At 39.5% G+C, this 20,918-nt stretch overlaps 2 protein-coding genes across 2 annotated transcripts; both read left to right on the top strand.

Annotated features, from left to right (window-relative positions):
• The first annotated feature begins 485 nt into the window (after positions 1 to 485).
• On the top strand, positions 486 to 5,984 carry zgc:114200 (Gamma-secretase subunit Aph-1b-like). Its single transcript, XM_047044400.1, has 7 exons — positions 486 to 1,023; positions 1,568 to 1,738; positions 2,125 to 2,198; positions 2,683 to 2,805; positions 3,158 to 3,285; positions 3,542 to 3,665; positions 4,325 to 5,984. The coding sequence occupies exons 1-7, from the start codon at positions 911 to 913 to the stop codon at positions 4,351 to 4,353; spliced, it is 762 nt and encodes a 253-aa protein (XP_046900356.1). The 5' UTR covers positions 486 to 910; the 3' UTR covers positions 4,354 to 5,984.
• Positions 5,985 to 7,579: 1,595 nt separating this feature from the next.
• Positions 7,580 to 13,146, top strand: LOC124484171 (serine/threonine-protein kinase PLK2-like). Its single transcript, XM_047044972.1, has 14 exons — positions 7,580 to 7,827; positions 8,111 to 8,218; positions 8,310 to 8,426; positions 8,577 to 8,706; positions 9,165 to 9,348; positions 9,525 to 9,720; positions 9,836 to 9,986; positions 10,235 to 10,332; positions 10,585 to 10,732; positions 10,927 to 11,007; positions 11,191 to 11,350; positions 11,691 to 11,820; positions 12,038 to 12,148; positions 12,329 to 13,146. The coding sequence occupies exons 1-14, from the start codon at positions 7,636 to 7,638 to the stop codon at positions 12,518 to 12,520; spliced, it is 1,998 nt and encodes a 665-aa protein (XP_046900928.1). The 5' UTR covers positions 7,580 to 7,635; the 3' UTR covers positions 12,521 to 13,146.
• Positions 13,147 to 20,918: the final 7,772 nt, after the last annotated feature.

Genomic DNA, 20,918 nt, shown 5'->3' with positions numbered 1-20,918 from the left:
AACACGTTTGTGCCATTATGTTGATACTTAGCCATATCATTGGCAATGAAAACAGTATGAACGTGTAGCCCATCATGTAGAAGAACTAACTCATAATTGCTAAAATATTACAATTTCAAACATCAAATCCCAGTATGCAGAGCCAATTAAAGATAATTATGTCAGTGGCTTGGAGGGTAACATATATAGTGGTCTTAAGATGCATTACGTGGTCTTAAGATGCATTAAACCTTAATGTTAATTTGATTAGTTTCAAAGTATCAGATAAAGTTTACTGTCATACAGTTTTCGACTAATCCCTTATGTAGGGGCACTCGTAAAAAGCATTGGCCTCCCTGATACTTCTGTGTGCAATTTGAGATTAATACATCTTTAAACATCGTTTTATTACAGGGTCCTATTATCGTCCAGCTAGTCGGAGAGACGGTTATTGGACGATAATGCCAATGCCCCCCCGCCCACACTCATTTACAAGTGCTAACCTAAAGACGAACCCGGAAGTGCTTTCGCGTTCAATGTTGCAACCGTTATCATAGTTACTGGTAGCTAGCTTTTAATAAATCGGACTTCATTTACAAGAACTGCAAGGTTTATACAAAGTAATTGATACATTCAAAAAATAAATCAGAAAACGCAGACTTAATTTTACAAGATAGCGCGGTATGCAGTTTGCTGAAGATGTGTAGAAGTAGCTCTAGGCATTAGTTCTTAGCTAGCCTCTGAAGTACGCCAAAATAGCTAAACCAGTGATAGTGGGACTTCTGAAACCAAAAGTTGAAGGCTTGGACTATTTCGACAACGCAGGTTATTGTACATGTACCACCTGTTTACCTTTTTACGTCAGTTAGGTTAGCTATAAAGGTTTCACAAACTTTCTTTGATGCTAGCCACATAGTCTAACTGGATTGAAATGACAGCTGCAGTGTTTTTCGGGTGTTCCTTCATTGCCTTTGGTCCAGCGTTCGCCCTGTTCATCTTCACAATCGCTAAGGATCCATTACGAGTCATAATTCTAATCGCTGGGTAAGATATACCCACATATAACTATCATGTGTTATAATGATAATTCTTCATTGAGTAGTTAACAGGTAGTTGGAGCTAGCTATGTGATCCATGCACCGGTAGCGGATTAGATTATACCCTCCCACCACGATTGTAGTTTAAAATAAAACCTTGCAAAACAATTTGATATCATTTTTTCATAGTCCAAACGGATTCAGCTTTTTTGGTAAATGTAACAGTCTATATTGATCCATCAAACAAAAACACTTACTCTTACGTGACTGTACCTGCGCTGGATTTCTATTGCTCTGGTAAAAAAAAAAAAAACATGAGGACATATCTCTTAGGATATCATATTTCCTATAAACGTACCTAGTGCTAGGTCTTAGGTCCTCGTAGCCAGCTACATGTCCTTATACCCCAATTACCGGCCTCATTCATAATGCATGAATGAGGTGCGCCCAAAACAAATACATTAAATAAAATAATAATCAAAAAGTGAAGTGGCTTCCACATCAGCAATAACTCCGGAATAACGTCTAAATCTGACTGCTTTGTCTTCCAGGGCGTTCTTCTGGCTACTGTCCCTCCTGCTTTCCTCTCTGGTGTGGTTCATAGCTATGAAGGCCACCAGTGGCCTGGACCAGACTCTCCAGAAAGGCCTGCTTATTTTCGGTGTAATGTTCTCTGTGATATTGCAGGAGGTGTTCCGCTTCGGTTACTACAGGCTCCTCAGGTCTTGATTCTATCTTTATTTATTTTTTCTCTCCAGATAGGATAAGGAAATGAGAAAGCAAGACATATGGTTATGATGGCCATTTTAACAAGATGTTATCATTTATTATGCATTTATATAGGTTTACCAGAAGGTATATTACAAAACACAAACTGATTTGAGAAACAATATATACAGACTGCAGTCAGAGTCATTTGCCACTTATACTGGAATTAAACCATTCCCATGAAATGTAACTAGTTGTCAAGTTGTGTCAAAATCTACAGATAACTGAAGTTCTGTCAGCTACATTATGTCTAAATACACAGATAATGCAAAAGATGGTTTGCCTATGATGTCAATTTTCAAATGTTAAATATTTCAAATATTTTTCATTGAATCGTCAGGAAAGCCACTGAAGGACTAGCAGCCATTAGTGAAGAGGACAGCCCACCCATTTCAGTACAACAAATGGCCTATGGTATATCAATATCTTTAATTCCCTAGAATACCTACTGTTTGATTGACAGACTTCTGTATTACTTCTGTGTATTTCTATGACCATTTACTTTCAGTTGTGTTTACATTAGGACTAATCTATACATGGATTGCAGTATAGGTCCCATACAGTACAATATTCTGATAGTAGTTCTGTGAGTTAACAACAGCATTATCATCACAGACAATGTCTGCATGTCTAGAAGATAAGAGTGATAAAACAGGAAATTAAATGAGCATGCTTTATGTATGGTCTTTGTAGGTTAGAACTTCAAAGTTGGTGAAATGGCAATTTAACAAACAATTTCTTCATCTTCTTGTGATCGGATTACTGATAGTCTTTTGTTTTCAGAATATCCCCCTTTGATATTATTTTTTATGATGTACAAAGGAGTTTTTCCCTGACAGCTCTCTTGCTATGCCAGTGTGTAGGAACCCTGCTGACTGTGTTGATATGGTTTCTACAGTGGCTGGGCTGGGCTTTGGCATTATGAGTGGCGCCTTCTCTATGATCAACACCCTGTCTGACTCCTTGGGCCCAGGGACTGTGGGTATTTTTGGAGACTCCCAGTACTACTTCATCACCTCAGGTACATGTGAAGATCACCAATAACCATTGCATTGTTCATCTTTCGTATAGGCTAATTGGCCTTTGATTGGTATTTAGAGTTCTCCCTTGTTATGGATTTGGGTCCAGATTAATTACTGTGTAATTGTCATTGATCTGTCTTTTCTATCTCCAAAATCTTTTAATATTAGAATTGTGCTCTATTGCATTCTCATTTGCCAGCTATCAGCCTGTAATGTACCCTGTGCTGAATTTTTTAATCCATTAAATTAAATTATCTTAAAAATTATGTGCAGCCTTTATGTGGGTTTGAAATCAGTAAATAATGAATTATAATAAAATAGCACTGGACTGTGACCTCTACCTATCTGTAGCTCTCATGACCCTGGCACTGACTCTTCTCCACACCTTCTGGGGCGTGGTCTTCTTTGAGGGCTGTGAGAAGAAAAGGTGGTGGGTCATTGCTGTGGTACTCTGCCTCCACCTGGTGGTGTCTGGTCTGGTAAGGCACACACAAAAGCCTGCACATGCGTGTATACAACATATTATGACATGTTTTGAAATGCTTTTATATTTAGTCTGACTTCTTTGGATACATGTTGATGCCAGAACACAGTACTGTCACGTGGCATATTTGTAAGATTCTTTGGCTATATGGTGTGTATTAGGCAGACAGGTGGGATTTAGGCAGTAGTATGTGGCGGACTTATCCTATTTGATTGACTAATATAAGACTCATGGTCTTTCTCTCCATCCAGTCTCTGTTAAACCCCTTCTATGCGGGAAGCCTCCCCCCTGTCTTTGTCATCATGGTGCTGATGGCTGTGTGGGCCTTCTTCTCCTCAGGGGGCTGCCTGCACAACCTCACCTTGCTCTGGACTTGTAAGACGTCTAATAATCTGACATACACACACAACATGCACATACCAGGGTTCCCACAGGGCCTTGATATCCTTGAAAGTTTGTGAATTTGAGAGACAAAAATCAAGGCCTTGTAAGTTTTTGAAAATAGACATAAGTCATTGAAATAGCTTGAATTTATATATTTTGTGCAATAATAGAAATTTAACTGCTCTGCTGTGTTAAAGGCAAGAGATCACAGTCTGCCATCACTGTAACACGGCACAATTGATAAGAGTTCTTTTAACTGTTGTCTATGAGCTTCTTTAAAGCCTGCTAGTTCTCATTATAAAAAAATATTAGTGTTGTAACAGGAATCAACCATATCTGTGTCTCAAACAATGCCTTGGGTCCATGGATTTAAGGGAATTCGGCCTGGAAAGTATTTGAAAAGTCCATAGATTTGATGTTTCAAAATACGCAAACCAACATATGAATACATTCATTTGTTGGTAGGTGTGACCTTCAGTCTCAAATTAGTGATTTAAATTGAGATTAAGATTTAATTGCACGAAATTAACATGATTGATTGGTATGGGATGGCAGGCATTCATCCCATAGTGTTAATGTATATACATTTATATATTCACATAACATAATATAATAACTTATTGATGTCTGTTTTTTTCTGTGTTTCACAGGTAAGAAAAATAATGTTGACACCTCCTAACTCTCATCTTCTGATATAAACTTTTATGAGTGGTCAAAGGACATCTTAACTCTACGTGCTCTAGTCCAGTGGACCAACTGCTTGAGACATCACTCTTCTCACTGAACTACTCCAGTTAGTCTGGATGGGTAGGCCTAGCAATGTCTAGCCCAGCCTACTCTTCTGAAAGTGAGTAAGCATCTGAAGGGAAATCCCTGTAAATAACCTAGTAAAATAAAATAGTTTATACAGACATTACTACAGAAGCTTTCAAGAATGCAGGGGATTTCAGTTTGTATTAATCGTTTCTGCTTTATATTTCCTGGATTTTGATTAGCATTACCTGAAATATTTCCTGTTCATTTCATGAATGACGATTCACACAATAAATACTCAAAATACCTAGTAAGAGCATGAAAATGGACACAAATTTAGCTCAAAAAAACAATATAAAAAATAATTTTTGATGCTTTGTTTGAAGCATAAACACAATAGCACATTCTCTCGACTCAGCTCAACTTGATCTTTAGTGGTAAACATCACGTGCAGGACACGTAAATATAAATATAAGACAGTATTGTTTTATGGGGCATCATTGTCCACCAGATAATTGTGGAAAGGAGACATGCTTATCAGTCTCATGCATTAATTATAGTATTCAGATGGGCCAGTAATAAACCATGGTAGGCCTATCTGAATGAAGAATGAAGAAATAAGGATTTAATGGTTATGACAATTACGATTTCCTTAAACATTGAAAGTTAAAATGTAGTGTTCAAACAGGTGCTGTGTTCCTGCCATCATGACAAATTTTCCGCACACAGTATTGAATGCTTTCAGATTGATTATATTCTTGTGTTATGAGATTTTTTGAATTTCACACAAACAAGTTTGAAACAGTTATGTAACTATTTTTTGTCACAGTGAATCACTTTAATCATTCCATGTTTTAAGTGCTATCAGTGCTGTGCATAAGCCCTTGTGCAGACCAGTTTTGTATTTACGTTTTGAAGTGTACCTTTGATTGAATGTATTGACCAAGTCATTCATTTTACCAGCTAGTATAATAACCTTCCTGTAATCCAACCAATCCTGGTACTGTGTATCATTAGTAACATATATTTAAATTCTACAGTTAATTATAATGTTATCATAGTTTCTTTCATTGTTTTAAGTATTCAATATTTATCAATGCCAGATTTGACTGAAATGTTTTTGCTTCGTATTATAATTTGCTCACTTCTCACATCCAATAATGTGTTCCATATGTGTTATGAAAGAGAAGTACCATGTGAGTTTGCTACATCACTGAGTCAGCAGGCATATTTAATAAGTGTGTATTTTCTGCAGTGATGGGACACCTCACATTATGGTCAATGTGAAGTGATATTCTACAAGTGTGCATCTTTCCATCTATACAGTGTTTTAAAGCACTGTGTACTATTATAGTGTTTAAAACTCCATCTACGCTTGAAGAATGAAAATTTAAACTTTGTGTGTCACATGTATTTTTAAAGAGAATGGTGCCAAAAAGGATCTGATGTCACAGATAAAGCATTTGTAGTTAATTAAGTTGTGTTGTATGATTTCCATTATGTGGTCTCAGTTTCAGCATTTTGTAAGGGGTGGTGAATTAAATCAATCAAACTTTACCTATTCAGCACGTTTCATACCAGGAGGCAACACAATGTGCTTCACAGAGGGAGGATACAAACACACATTAGATTATCTATGCCACAGACTTTTAAAGCCACAATACATATCAAACAGTATCAAATAGGCGATAATAAAGAGGCATGTCTTAAGATATTATTAAACTCACTTAATTGGCAGTTTCAGCCATTCTACGGTTCTCTGGCAGAGTATTCCAAAGGCTGGGAGGATAAAAACTAAAAGCTGCCTCCATGTCTCTTGGTCCTGGCTTTTGGAACTGTTCAGAGTTTTGAGCCAGAAAACCTCAGGGTTCTACTCTGTGCACATCTTGAAAGTATGCTGGAAATACATTCAGGTGCATGACTATGAGGTAACTGATATTAACTAGTAAAATATTATGAAAATCTATTCAATAACTAACAGGCAATCAGTGCAGTGATTGTAAGACTGGTGTGAAGTGCGCCCTCTGTCTAGTTTTGGTGAGGACTCGTGCTGCAGCATTCTGTATCATTTGTAGTTGACCAATAGCTTTCTTTGTAAGAGCAGACAAGACAGTGTTAAAGTAGTCCAGCCTGCTTGTGATAAAAGCATGCATCAGTCTTTCAGTGTCACCCTGAGAAAGACAAGGCGTCACCGTAGCAATATTTCTAAGGTGATAAAAAGACGTTATATTTTTGATATGGTTTTCAAAATTAAAGTCAGAGTAAATTGTAAAAGGCATTGTGTAACTGTTCATAGCCAGCAGGTGACACTGTTGACTGTTCAGTATAAAATACTATCATTTCGAATCACAGACTGTTCTAGGATAATGTTTGGGTTGTAATTTATGTATTTTTAATAGATTGGCATACATTGACATATAGTACTGACGCGACTTCATCATGGCCAGTTGACCTATTGACATCACTAAACCATGGTCAATTGGGAGTTATGGTTCCCCAAAGACCAACTGGAAATAAGTCTATATTACATTTTTGCCTACACTTCTACGCTACCAGGGGCATTTCTACACGGGGGCCAACAGGGGCCAGTACCCCTGTAAAAATGTCCCTGGCAACCCCTGTGGCCCCCCTGAGCTGACTGACTTTCCTTCTTCTAGTAGTCATCATGAACCGAGGAAGGGACATTGCAGGCTTTTTTTTGACACAGTAAATAAAAAGTTAGAGAAACATATCAAGGTATTGAGAGAGTTGAGGAGCTGGAAGAAGGAGACCCAGAGCATTTTGTATGATTTTAATGTAAAGCAAAATTAAAGTATTTAATGTGTAAATATCCTTTGTTTCTGTTTTTTAATGTGCCCCCCTGATTAAACACTGCCCCCCCCTTGCCCCCCCCCCTTCAGTAAAATGAGTCTAGAACCGCCACTGTACGCTTCTGAACATGAAGGAACTTACAGTTAAATATTATTTTGGTGTTCCATACACCCAATATCGAATACAATGCTTAGGTCCCATTTGTTTATCAATATTGTAGTTTAAAAAAGTAGTGGTGTTGTTTGCGTGGTAAAATAGGACTATCGTCTAAATTGATATTTTACCCCCCTTGCGGAGAACCGTCGTGAGCGACGTCGAATAGGGGCGGACACCTCTTTATTAAAGGTCGTCGCGTCTCCACAAAGTCACAAGTGCATACAGCACAGAGGGAACAAGAATGGATATACTCAGAACCATCGCTCACCAACCCATAAGCAACCCTAAAATGTGTGACCACTCGTTAAACAAGCCATCGGAGATCAAACGGAAGAAATCAGAGGAACACATTCCAGGGCCACAAGAGATGTCCCGGATTGTTACAGATTCTACTACAGGGAAATGTTATTGTCGTGGAAAAGTTCTTGGCAAGGTAAGGATTTGCATAGGCTATGAATACTGCTTGAAATATAGGAACCAGCCATGTAGTTATATTTTCCCCATGTTTTTAGAAATTTGGTTTTATATTTTCATTATCATGATTGTAGGAGTAGTATTATTATTCAAAGTCAAAATTATTCAAATAATTTCGGTAGGATAGACTGTTGATGCATCTCTGTGTGCGTCCTCGCAAGTGTTAAGAGTGAAACACGCTACAATATGCGTGTCTGTTTCAGTAAACCACATAATCAATCATGTATCTGCTTTGTTCCCAGGGTGGATTTGCCAAATGCTACGAATTCACAGACTTGACAACAGGAAAAGTATACGCTGCGAAGATCATTCCACACACTCGCGTCTCCAAGCCGCATCAAAGGGAAAAGGTATGCACAATGGTATCTTGGTTTTTCCTGGTGGCAACGCTTTTGTTGATTGGCTATAGTTTACAATGCATAACCATAATTTGATTTACAGATCGACAGAGAGATAGAGCTACACAGTGTTCTCCACCACAGACACATCGTCCATTTCTACCACCACTTTGAAGACAAAGACAACATCTACATTCTGTTGGAGTACTGCAGTAGACGGGTAAGATGAACCCTTGCTATCCAACAGCCCGTCAACTAAAAGGAAGCTAGGGAGATATTTCTGTGCATAAAACCATCTGAATTACTGTCCTGTGGTTGTTGGTGACATCCTTTCAGTGACACCTATTTAACCACTTTGTTTACCTTGCAGTCACTTGCCCACATCCTGAAGGCTAGGAAAGTTCTGACAGAGCCAGAGGTGAGGTACTACCTCCGACAGATTGTCTCTGGTCTCAAGTACCTCCATGAGCAGGAGATCCTCCATAGGGACCTTAAACTGGGTAAGTTAGTTAACCAGTCACCTGTCACTCCCGAAATTTTCTTACAACCTAAATGTCATTTGCATCACTGACATCACTGGGTGTTTATAATAGCTGGCTGCTTTATTGCTATCTCATTGCAGTGTGCATCTATACTTTGACAAAGGTTCATGAAATTTGAGACCTTAAACTCATGTTTGGAATTGAATCAATTAAGCGAAAAACCCTCCTCAGACTTATTTAGCACAAAGGTCATTCCCCATCTTTTAATGACATCTGGCATGCCTCTCTGATGACGCCACAGACGTGCATGCAAATCCAGTTAAAATAAAAAACTAATTACCAGGTAGACCCGTGTCTAATTATCTAGTTATCTAAAATTATATAGACTCTCTCCGGTTTACCATCTTTCTTCACAGTAATTCTCCTCACCAAAAACCAATTTTACTAAACCAGTACCGCTATGTCTTCTATGACAGGTAATTTCTTCATCAACGAGTCAATGGAGTTAAAGGTGGGAGACTTTGGGCTGGCAGCCAAGCTAGAGCGGGTCGAGAACCGCAGAAGAACGATATGTGGCACACCCAACTACCTTTCCCCAGAAGTGCTGAACAAGCAGGGGCACGGCTGTGAGTCGGATGTGTGGGCCCTAGGTTGTGTAATGTAAGTTTACAAATAATTTGTGCAATGATTTGAATATGCTGCTTGTTATAGTAACATATTATAGTGTGTTGTAATATTGATACATTAATGATACTAGTAGTAAATAGCTTTTGGACAATAAAGAGTGCATTGACACATAGGATCAGTGGTTATTGACAGTTCTCTGGTCTCTTCAGGTACACCATGCTCCTGGGCAAACCCCCATTTGAGACCACCAACCTGAAGGAGACATACAGGTGCATTCGAGAGGCTCGGTTCTCCATCCCCTCCTCCCTGTCGATTCAGGCCAAGCAGCTGATCAGCAGCATGCTATCCAAGACCCCAGCAGACAGACCCCACCTAGAGGACATTCTCCAACATGACTTTACACAGGTGTGTGTGTGTGGGGGGGGGGGGGGTAGTAGGCAATGGTTATGTAACAACCCATCCATTCCTTGCTGCACCACCCTCTTATTCTAATGTTCTAATTCTCTCTCTCTCTCTCCAGGGCTTCACCCCAGACAGGCTGTCATCTAGCTGTTGCCACACAGTTCCAATCCTCCACCACAACAGCCCGGCCAAGAGCTTCTTCAAGAAGGCTGCTGCTGCCCTGTTCGGAGGGGGCAAAAAGGACAAGGCCAAGTACTTTGAAACTCTGAGTAAGCACTTTGCAGTACTTATCATCTTGGAGTGTTGATTACCAGTGAATGCAATTTTGGTAAATTGCACAAAGATCCTCCATATCAGTTGAAAATGACTTGACCTATTCAAACTGATTTAAGATTTATTTTACTCATTTTGTCCATTTTCAATTCAATAAAGGCATACATACATGTATATATTTTCCACATACTGTAATGTCTTACTGTATAAAATGATTAAATATCCAACCGTTTGTCCTTTACAGACAGAATGACCAAAGAGGAAGAGGACATCAACAGGTTACAAAATGACTTGAGAAACACCTCAATTAGTCATCCCCCCTGCAGCAGACAGGCCTTAGAGGTGAGTTACCCAGATTCTTGCAGCATCATCCCCTCCAAACAGTGTTATAAACTCCTATCAGCTTCCCTTCTCTTCTCTATTCTTATTTTCAGTTCACCAAAACATTAAATTACTTCATATTCCAAAGCAGTACTGACATATAATTTTGAAGTAAACATGTATTTAATGTATTTACAAGATGTATTAGATTATGCTTTTAATAAAAATTGTATAACAGTCCAACTCAAATCCCCCTCCTTTTTACCCTCTCAGGACAGCAAGGCTCTGTGTGTCCCTGTGGCACACAATGCGCTACCCCTTAAAGAAGGGGTCAGCCACAACACCAACAAGCAACAGCTGAGGGGCACCATTCGCATGATCGTCAAGGGGACACTGGGCAGCTGTAGCACCCGCAGCGAATGTACGTATAGTTTGCATGACATGACATTGTGGATGACATTGTGGATTTGCGTAAATCTTTTTCTATCATGAAATATAAGTTCATCTGTGGAGGATGGATGTGCCATGTCAATTTTTTGCTCTGTGCCACAAAACACAATACATTCAAAAACATGTGAATCTGCAGGATGGATTTTAATTAGATTTTTACTTCAGGTCTGGAAGACAGTACAATGGGCAGTGTAGCTGACACTGTTGCCAGAGTCCTGAGAAATTGTCTGGAGAACATGCCAGAAGGTAGGTAGAACTGGAAACCAAATTTATCAAATAAATGTATGGAATGTAGACAGTATTGTTATAAGATCTTTCACTGAATTTACTGACAAAGAAACTTGGTACTGTCCTGTTTTTAATTGTACAGTTTAGCATTCCAGATTAAGATAATTATCTTAAAATAATTGCTTGTTTTGCTCCTTCCAGCTGAGGACATTCCCCAAAACAGTATGGGCACCAGTTTCCAGTGGGTTACAAAATGGGTGGACTATTCCAACAAGTATGGCTTTGGCTACCAGTTGTCTAATCACGTTGTAGGAGTTCTCTTCAACAATGGCACACACATGAGTCTACTGTCTGACAAAAAGTGAGTTCTCAGATTCTAAGCTTATCTGTATGGATTTCTTTGAATTTATGATGTGTGCGTATGGAAAAGTCCAGATCACTCGCTATTAGGTGAGAAGATTTGGGAGCTTCTGTCCAGAAAAGGCCAACATTTTAGCTTTACTGTATCAGAGTAGTGAATATCAAGATGTCAAATACAATATGTAGGTATTAGGTGATGTGAGAGTTTATACATGGGTATAAGTAGAAAGGCAATTGGAAGATCAAGTATTGGATTCAACAACATGTTTTTTCCCCGCCAAATTGTTTCCCTTCCCAACTGTTTTCCATTCCCTGACTCTCCTGTTCCATGTTCTCTCCAGGACTGTGCACTACTATGCAGAGCCACACAAATGTTTGGTCTTCTCAACAAGCGAGGCACCAGAACCCTTCATGGGTCAGGTGACCATCCTTAAGTACTTTGCTCACTACATGGAGGAGAATCTTATGGACGTAAGTACTGTGGCCATTTTACTCCATTAACTGTATTGTTAGCATCTTTCTTATTACATAAACTAAAAAAGTTATATTGTCACTTGATATGACATACTACACTTAAGTACCCTAAAGAGGAAGTACAGATACTGTACACACCTTTGTCAATATGAGTTGACTCAAATAAATGCTGTATGTAGTGTAAATATTGACCCCTCTACGCTTTTCTATGTAGGGTGGTGACTTGCCCAATGTGACAGACACCAGGAAGCCCAGGCTCTACCTTCTGCAGTGGCTCAAATCTGATTGTGCTCTCATGATGCTCTTCAATGATGGCACTTTCCAGGTATAGTCAGCGTTATATCTGACTATAACCCTGCATGCAAATTAGAATTTCAATTTCCTTTCAGCTTATTTTCTCTGTTGAACCATTTTCTAACTGATGCTATTCAAGTGATAAAAATACAAAAATACATTCTGGGTCACCATTCATCACTCGTCCTAACCTCAACCATTCCTCTATCAGGTGAACTTCTACCACGACCACACAAAGATCATCCTGTGCAACCAAAACGAGGAGTACTTGCTTACTTACATCAACGAGGAGCGTGTCTCTACCACCCTGCGCCTCAGCACCCTGCTCATGTCCGGCTGCAGCGCAGACCTGCACAGTCGCATGGAGTATGCACTCAACATGCTGCTTGAGAGGTGCAGCTAAAGCCAGGAACGACAGCCATTTTGTACCTTTCAAGGGGTTTGACCAAGCAGTTAACTGGATTTGGTGGACTTTGGCATTCAAAATGACCAATCCTATTGTGACTTGTGGCTTTGGATAAAGGAAGAAACCTGTCCTGAGTGGAGTGAAATTGGGGGTAAAAGTAACTCATCCTTTAAATGAAGTCTTGGTGAAAAAACAAGGCTGAAGATGAAAAGAAACCTGCTGGGCTGGAACCAGACGATAGACAAACAAACCAAAACTATTTGGTTTCAACACTTGATGCGTTGAGATGGACTATGAGAAAGCAAGATTTTGAACAGTTTATGCTACAGACTTCAGAAGGGTCCTATTAGAAAATGTACTTCTCTGTAGAGCAGAGAACAGAAAAAAATTAAATGGTGACAACTGTAAAAACATTAACCCTAACCCTATTGTGACATCAATGTTAAAACAAAATCAACAAGGACCAATAGCATTTTAGTCTAATCCCAGTAATGATGAATTGTGCAGTATTAATTTATACAAAAATAATTTAAATCCTATTTGGATTATTTTTGGTTATAACTTGCTGTTTGCTGATTAAAAGATGTTTTTTCAAAATGACCTAATTTCAAATAAATCATAGTCATTTTTATGTTATAAGTCTGTGTTATTTCTATCCTCTTATTTATTATGACCTAACTAGGCTCTTATGAAGGACTAGACTATTGGATCTATGATAGTAGTCACCAAGTGTTTGTGAGCAAGTGGCAGTTGAGTCAAAATGTATGTTGAGTCAAAATGTAAACCCTAGAGGCCCTCTTCAGTAAATTTTTCTAAAGTGCCAATTTTATTATACAAATGGCACTTTAGATGTGCCACAGACATTGATGGTTCTATTGTAAATTATAGTATATTGGGCATAACCTTGATAAGGTAATATGTGTAATATTTCCAACTTCTTTACTTGTCCATACACAAAATTGACAAGCCAATGAAAGCCATTCTACACCACTGTAGGCAACCTAGATCACTAAGTTTATAAGTAGTTTGTAGGTAATGCTAATGGACCTGCAAAATACGGTGATTGACAAACACCCATGCAATTATTTAGCAATTTCCGACCATCAGTTTTCCATTTAGCAGGCATTCTTAAATCCATGGTGGCTGCTGCAAAGTGCCTTCAAGTCACATTTTCTGTTCTGCTTTAATACTAAAAACCATAGTGAGGCTCAGTGACTTCCTGTCTGATGGGGACCCTGCAGTAAACTGGTTCTTGGGGGATTAAGCCTCAGGAAATTATAAAGCTTTTTCTAAGCATCTTTCAAACTACCTGGAGTTTATAAACCCAAGTATTCACTGCAAAGTGTCCGCTGGGGCACCAACAGAAATATAGAAAGACAGGGAAAAATACATCTGACAAAGACGAGCCTATCCAGAAAGAATTCTGACAAATTATAATTTAAAGTGGAAATGCAAAATTGTGCTGTGCCTACAGTGTACAAATATAATTCCAATTCCCCAGGTCTATCATCACACCACAGCACACTCCATCCGTAAACACTGAGGAGTGTTACATCATTGTGAATGTAAACCAGGGCAATAAAACTAGAAATATATTAAGGTGGATTTCCATGGGAAATTATGTCAGTTGGTTAACATGTCAACGTCACTTGAATCACTTATTTTTTCCTGTGTGAACAAATGTTGCTCTCTCCAAAAGCTGTTCCAATTGGCACTTTGTTCACTTGGTTCTGGTGAAGAAGATTCTAGAGAGAAACCAAAGGTTGATGACCTGAGCCATCTAACAGAATGGTCCGACAGCTGGCATCATTAGATTGCAAATGTAGGTCACTTCTGAAATGAATCAAATAAAATGTCATAACACAATAAATTGGTCAAACAATTGACTTTCCTTTTTGCATGAAACAGCATAATACTTTCAGTGCGTCCTTGTGGAACAAACTGTAAGGGAATAATTGCTTGCAGGCTCCCTGAGGTAACCTTTCACCTTATGTGCAGCAAGGTCAGGAGCATCCATCCATCATCCCTCAGTTGATGCAAAGCATTCTAAAACACTTAATATCTAATTTCATCTTGAACATAATTGATTCTCCACCACCTCTGAAGAGACACACAACCTTCTACATGATTGATAATGTTGTGCAGAGGTCCTCTTGTAACATGTTGAAGTTAACCCAGTTCCCATATCATCACTTACCGTGCGTGTCCACTACAGTGGCGCGGAGCGTCAGCTTCCAATCCATTTTCAATGAAAGTGTAAGGCATTGTGGGAGCGTACACGAGCGTCAACGCCCAGTTTCATTGAAAATGGATTGGAAGCCGCCGCTCCGCGCCGCTGTAGTGGACACGCACGGTTAGACAGCTGGTACTGAGGCTGGCACTCACACAAGACTTCAATTTAGTCAATTTAGTAGTTTCCCCCTTAACACCATTAGCCTTGAACTTCATGTATGGTAGACACAGGAACAGAAATCAAGATCTCTGGAGAAGGACTCACAGCCTTGAAATTGTAGTATATGTCTGACCTCAGACAATTTCGTAGTTTTATAGTCATTTCTCTATGCTAATTGTAGTGTGGTACATACAGTGACACATAACTGGAGAGTCCTTTTCTATTTTTGAACATGATTAATTTTTATATTCCAGGCACATGCAATTTACCACAAGTGAGACTCAAAAGTAGAATCATCTGCTTGAAACCAGTTTGTAACAGGCACAAATGGCATATAATTGGTACTTAAGAAGTACAAGGGTGTTATGCTAAGCCATCAGTAAAGATTAATGTTATAATAGATTGTCTTCAGTTATTTGGAAGAACAAAATATTTATGTAACGATGTGCAGGAATAGCAAATAAGACTTTGGATCCAACCAGAGGATATGGCACATGCATGCCATACATTTCTTAGGGGCAAGCAACATCTGAGGCCTGTGAATCACACTGTCTTACATAACTCCATCTTCCAGAAATGGCTAGGAATCCTTTGTGAGTGTCCAACTGCCCCACATAACAGCATGCATCATGAGAGTCTGACCTATGTCCTTTGGAGGACAGACGGACAAACAAACAGACGGGTGGGTAGACACATTACCAGATGGACACTAACGAATGAAAAATAACACCAACGAGAGTAAAGCAGAGCATTAGCTGTTACATCAGAACATTGCTGACATTTTTCCCACCTCTTCACAATGCCATGTTTAATCATACCGATCTACTGTGCCAGGTGAAGAATGTCGGTAGACATGGAGGTTGCTATGGTGGCAATCAAATGTAGTTTTTTTTTTAAGCAAATAAGCTTTTCTGAGGATAGACCATGAGGAGTTGTAGTGTTTTCTCCGTTTTTGTTCTACTACTGTTTGGCATCAACGTGTAGAAATCACCAGTGTGTACAAATTACTTTGTTTTGTATTTAATAAAGCCAGATTGATTGAATGTTTAGTTTTTTACAAATTTAAATGCAATAAGCTGTCCTAGAAAGGTATTCTTCGAGGTGTCCTTCAAAACCTATTTCCTGAAAAGGTGTCCTGCGAACAATCATCTACATTTAAGGCATGACATAGCTTCTGTTGCTTTCTTCCTTCTAAATCTCTTCCAAAGCTCTAACAGGAATGGCAAAAAGTAAACCATCTTGACTTGCCAACCCTGCATACAGGTTTGAGAGGAAACCGGATATGATAGGCTCAGGCTGAAACAAGCAAATTCCTTAGAGGAAAACCCCCATGTCATGAAAATATGTAAGGCAGCAGGCAGGTTGGGTGTGATGGAACTTGAGGAAAACTCCATTCACATAGACATACTTGAAATGTCTGGACAGTATTATTAACCACAAAATGAACACCTGTTATGACCACAGAGGGCAGTGACTATTAACTGAATTCAATACTTCTTTAACTCTGAAAAGGTGCACCCATTTGACATTTTGACAGTCTTTAGATACTTTTCGAAAGACTGGGAGGATTGTCATACTGTACATTAATCATACCTGATCTGCCCTGCATAACTCTGTCTGTTTGACTTGCTCGCTCATGTTTGCTCGCCCATGCAAATGTAGCACCTCATAAATTTCCTCTGAACTGATACCACACCTATTAGCACATTCCAAAACACTCCCAACCAACAAACACACACACACACACACACACTGTATCTCTCCCTCTGCCTACACATGGGCATGCAGAGACACACACATACCCTTTCTCTACCTATAAACAACAGAGCAGGGTGGAATCCTATCTCTACAAACAGCAACATAAACTGAACTTTAGTAACCTTCCTTTCTAAAGACTCAAGACATTTTGAACTGTCTAAAAGGATACAAATTGTAAAACCTAAAAACTGTAATACCACCTTGTCTGTTGTATGCGAACCTGGCTAAAGCCTGTTGTTACCTACAATGGTGATACTGTAGGCTGCACAGTAGTAGTAGTATTGTATTGTAAGCATTGTGAAACCAGATACTATACCATACCAAAACACAAACTGTAGCAATGTAGAAAGAATGTTTGACAGTAGTGGAAAAGCTTTCATCAATAAAGGAGAATATGTGGAGGGTATTCTATATTCTCTATTGCGCCCAACTACTGTCTCCCAGCCTTTTTATCCTTTGTGGAGGATCACCTTTGTGAACACATACTACACAGGTTCAGACTCCCTATCTCACTCTCTCTATCCCTTTCTCTCATAACCCCCCCCCCAACACACACACAAATCATTATAAAAGCACACACACATTGTCTTTGGGGTACATGTGTGTACCAATCTTTTCATATCCAGATGGTTATCCTATTGAGAAACCAGGTGGAAACTCGTAGGCATGTTTCCAGCTGGATGTGAATTGACCCCAGGACTCTGGACCACAGAGCAGAACAGCACCTCCAGTCCTAGTTACCTTACCACGCTAAGGCCCTTCCCCTCAACTCTCAGTGATTCCACAAGTGACTGGCCACGCTCGTGCCACTAGTACTCAAAAGCATGTTAGCATTCAGATGACCAAACAAAACCCACTGACGGCATGAGCAGACCAGTCATAGGAGAGACAATGGTGGAGAAGTTACTGTAAAAACCACAATAGTAAACAGCCATCCACAAAAAACCTGCACAGCTCACGTCTGGTGGTAGGAACTAGGAACACAGTGAAAGCTGCCACTTTGGAATCTACAGGTCACACTTGACCATGCCCAACCTGTTTACCCAAGTAGGTCACCGTAGCCTTAACAAATAAATCCTGTGATAGGAAGTGACTTGTTTGTCTAAGAGCACTTGACGGGGAGATTGGAATTGATAACACCAGTAAGTACAAGAGGGATAGAAGGAGAGAGGGAGAGACAGGGAAAGAGAAAGAGAGTGAAACAAAGTAATCAGCAATCAGGCTTAATACTGATGAAGGTGTAGACTGTAGAGCAAGCCTCAGGTCAATTGAGTGATGGTGACTTTTACTGAATGGTTTATTTGTGGATGTTTTCACTTTAAGTACAAAGACGCATAGATCCCAGCAATAAAATTTAATCAGAGACAGCTACTAAAATAAAAGGTAAGGTGCCCTAGAGTTCCGAATATATACAATGAATTTTCCTTATCCTCTTCTTGAATAAATGAATGAAGTCATGAATGAATGAAGTCAATTAATGACTTCATTTGCCCCCCCCCCCCCCCCCCTAGTTATCAACCTCTGAAATTGCATTTTCTATTTTCATCCACTTGTCCAATGAAAAACATTCAGCATCCTCACACTGGAACTAGTTTTGCTGAAGGGTCTCCACTATGACATCTTATGAAATTTTCCTGCCTCATTCCTGCCATCCCCCTGCCCCTCCCCCCTGCTTGCCTCCTTCTGTCAACACATCCATTATTTATGAATATTTCACCGGCATTTATGTAATAACGCCATGAGTGGATGAATTTTATATGGTGGGCTACTTGACAGGCATCTGGTGTTGGGTGAGGTCATCGTGTTGTTAAACAGCCTTCCTAGCATGAACTCATTGTTGCATAACACATCCAGCACACAAAACAGCCTTTACATCAATAATCTTTCAGATCCTATATGCTCTATTAGGCATGACTGATGGACATTGTTATTTGCAGTGAGTGATTAGACAATAGTCCATTTGTGACTTTTTCATGTACATGGTGACTGATGGAAAGAGGAATGAATATACATGGATGTGTGCAGACCGGGAAAGCAATAACGGGCTGCTTACCTCTGGTTTTTAATTTTATGAACTTACTTGTTTATTTATTAGGCTGAGAGTGCTTTAATGGGAAGAACTCTGTTGTTTCCGTTTCCTCGTGTTTGCAGAGGCATAGCCCTGGCACCACTCAACACCAGTTCTTCCTCTGTCATCAAGAAAACACAAATATACTGTATATTAAAGAACCTTCACATAAATCGCATAATGGTCTACAATGGTTTCACTCAGTTGTTTTAGGAGTAAACCAGAAATCAGTTCCAACAGGTCTTTTGAAAACGTCTCTCCATTTTATTCTTCTTTCCCCTGGTGATGCCCAAATTAATTTCCTTCCCCAGGAGAGAGGAATCAGATCATGTGCAGAGGGTGGGTCCAACACATCAAGGCCCAGCACCAAATTGCAGCAAATTGTTTACAGCTAAGAAACGGCGCAGTCTCACGATAATGGCAGCCTTTGGCCAGATGACAGAATGGAGAAAGAGCTTGGCTTTAACACTGCCATTTGCTTTCCACCCCCTTCAAAGCAGGGATGTGTTTTGGCTTTGTATACTTGTGGTTTGCGGCATACCCCTTCCTGAGATAACATCATGTTTGGATTTTCTAAATTTAGTCTGTGTGATGGCCCGATAGATAGGGTCAAAGCCCAAATTACTGACATTAGAATGAGAAGGGGCCAGCGATGGTTTACTGTCAAGAAGAGAGATAGATAGATAATGCAGATAGAGATGGCTGTTTCCATCTTTTGTTTACTAAGGGTAGTTGTAGTGTAGCAGAGATAAAATGGTTCTGCGTAATGAAGTTTGACAAAATGTGTTTTCATATGCACTGGCATTGTTCTCAAGGCTCACCATGTTGGGCACTAGTATTTAAATGTAGTCTTTTGAACACCGTTCCCCTTCCATTTCTGCATGTTCAGAGATAAGGCTGGTGGGTAAAGATTGATACTATTGTACGTTTTGCTGGATTATGGTTCAAATCAGGAATGTAACCTAGAGTTAAAACATTACGGTAATCTGTGACCTCAGGAGTGTGGTCGGAAGTAGGCTTTGATGGATAACAGCCCCACCCACTTACCTATGTACAAGACTGGTTTAAAATAGGGCTAGTATTATTTACTTGTCGTAAATAATTCTGTTTAATGTTGGTGAGTATAATTTGATGTCCGAAGTGTCCGATCGTGGTATTTTGCCAACTCAAAGTCACTGTGTGCCTTGAGAGTCAACCACTTGATCCAGCTCTGTCCTTTAATAGCAATTTATTAAAAGAGTCTGCCTTTGACCAAAACCCATTAATCCCCAAACAACACAGCCTATTTTCTATTTTTAGCTGCATTGATGTTGTTTTGTTCTAAATTCTCACTAAAAGTGCACTCTTGGTAGATACTGCAAATAGCAAGCTACTCAGCATGTTCTAACTGGATGTCAAGTTGTGGTCTAGCATGCTCTCTGGTTATTCTCCAGAGATTGGTCTCCAAATCAGAATCAGACTTTGCATCTGGGTTGAGGCTGAGCAGCTAGATAATAAGTCCGGTAGAAGAAGGGCTGGATAAAAATCACATCTTTGATATTTGTTTCTTTTTACAGTAAGCACTTTGAACATTACACAATGACCATGAGTTTAAAGGGCTAACAGGGTATAAAAACGTTTTTTTGCAAAGTTATTTAGTCTTGATTCCAGGGTTTGCATTTGCCTTTGGAGACAACTGCTGGGATATGACAACATACAAAAGCAGTTTAATAAAACTCAATTAAATAATCTGTCATAGGCAGTGCAAACATGTTGGGCATGCTGCAAGGTTAGGTTTGCTTTTCACCCTGTATGCTAACACTGCCCTTGCTCTGTGCAAAGTTGAAAAGGGGAGAAGAGCCTTTGGCTGCAATTACAAGTCTTCTTGATATACTTCTTACTTTGCACACCTTGAGCAGCTTCTCTCTTAATTCTTCTTAATGAAAAGCAGATACATGTACATATGTTTGGAGCCTCCTTCTTTTTACGGGCAGATTTTAGCTGGAGGTTAGGTTATTAGCCCACAAAGAGGTGCCATCACCATTGTAAAAGTAGGCTCGAATTGCCTAGCTATAGATATGTAGCTTCTAAAAGCTTAAGGTTTTTTGCACAATGCAAGACAAAGCACATGCACCTTCATTTCCCATCCAGGATTCTGACTGTGCATTTAGTTGTGTTACTGCTGCTCCTGTGAATTC

Source organism: Hypomesus transpacificus, chromosome 22, assembly GCF_021917145.1.
Source record: "Hypomesus transpacificus isolate Combined female chromosome 22, fHypTra1, whole genome shotgun sequence".
Classification (NCBI taxonomy): Eukaryota; Metazoa; Chordata; class Actinopteri; order Osmeriformes; family Osmeridae; genus Hypomesus; species Hypomesus transpacificus.
The sequence above is the reverse complement of the archived record's forward strand: the minus strand, read 5'-3'. Positions and strand labels throughout refer to the sequence as shown.

What these genes read in the sequence shown, in the direction of transcription:
- LOC124484171 (XM_047044972.1), top strand. Translation starts at nt 7,636, where the DNA reads ATGGATATACTCAGAACCATCGCTCACCAACCCATAAGCAACCCTAAA. An exon ending in AGCCGCATCAAAGGGAAAAG is followed by an intron (nt 8,219 to 8,309) that starts GTATGCACAATG and finishes TTTGATTTACAG; the next exon opens with ATCGACAGAGAGATAGAGCT. An exon ending in TCCAACATGACTTTACACAG is followed by an intron (nt 9,721 to 9,835) that starts GTGTGTGTGTGT and finishes CTCTCTCTCCAG; the next exon opens with GGCTTCACCCCAGACAGGCT.
- zgc:114200 (XM_047044400.1), top strand. Translation starts at nt 911, where the DNA reads ATGACAGCTGCAGTGTTTTTCGGGTGTTCCTTCATTGCCTTTGGTCCA. An exon ending in GGTTACTACAGGCTCCTCAG is followed by an intron (nt 1,739 to 2,124) that starts GTCTTGATTCTA and finishes TTGAATCGTCAG; the next exon opens with GAAAGCCACTGAAGGACTAG. An exon ending in GTACTACTTCATCACCTCAG is followed by an intron (nt 2,806 to 3,157) that starts GTACATGTGAAG and finishes ACCTATCTGTAG; the next exon opens with CTCTCATGACCCTGGCACTG.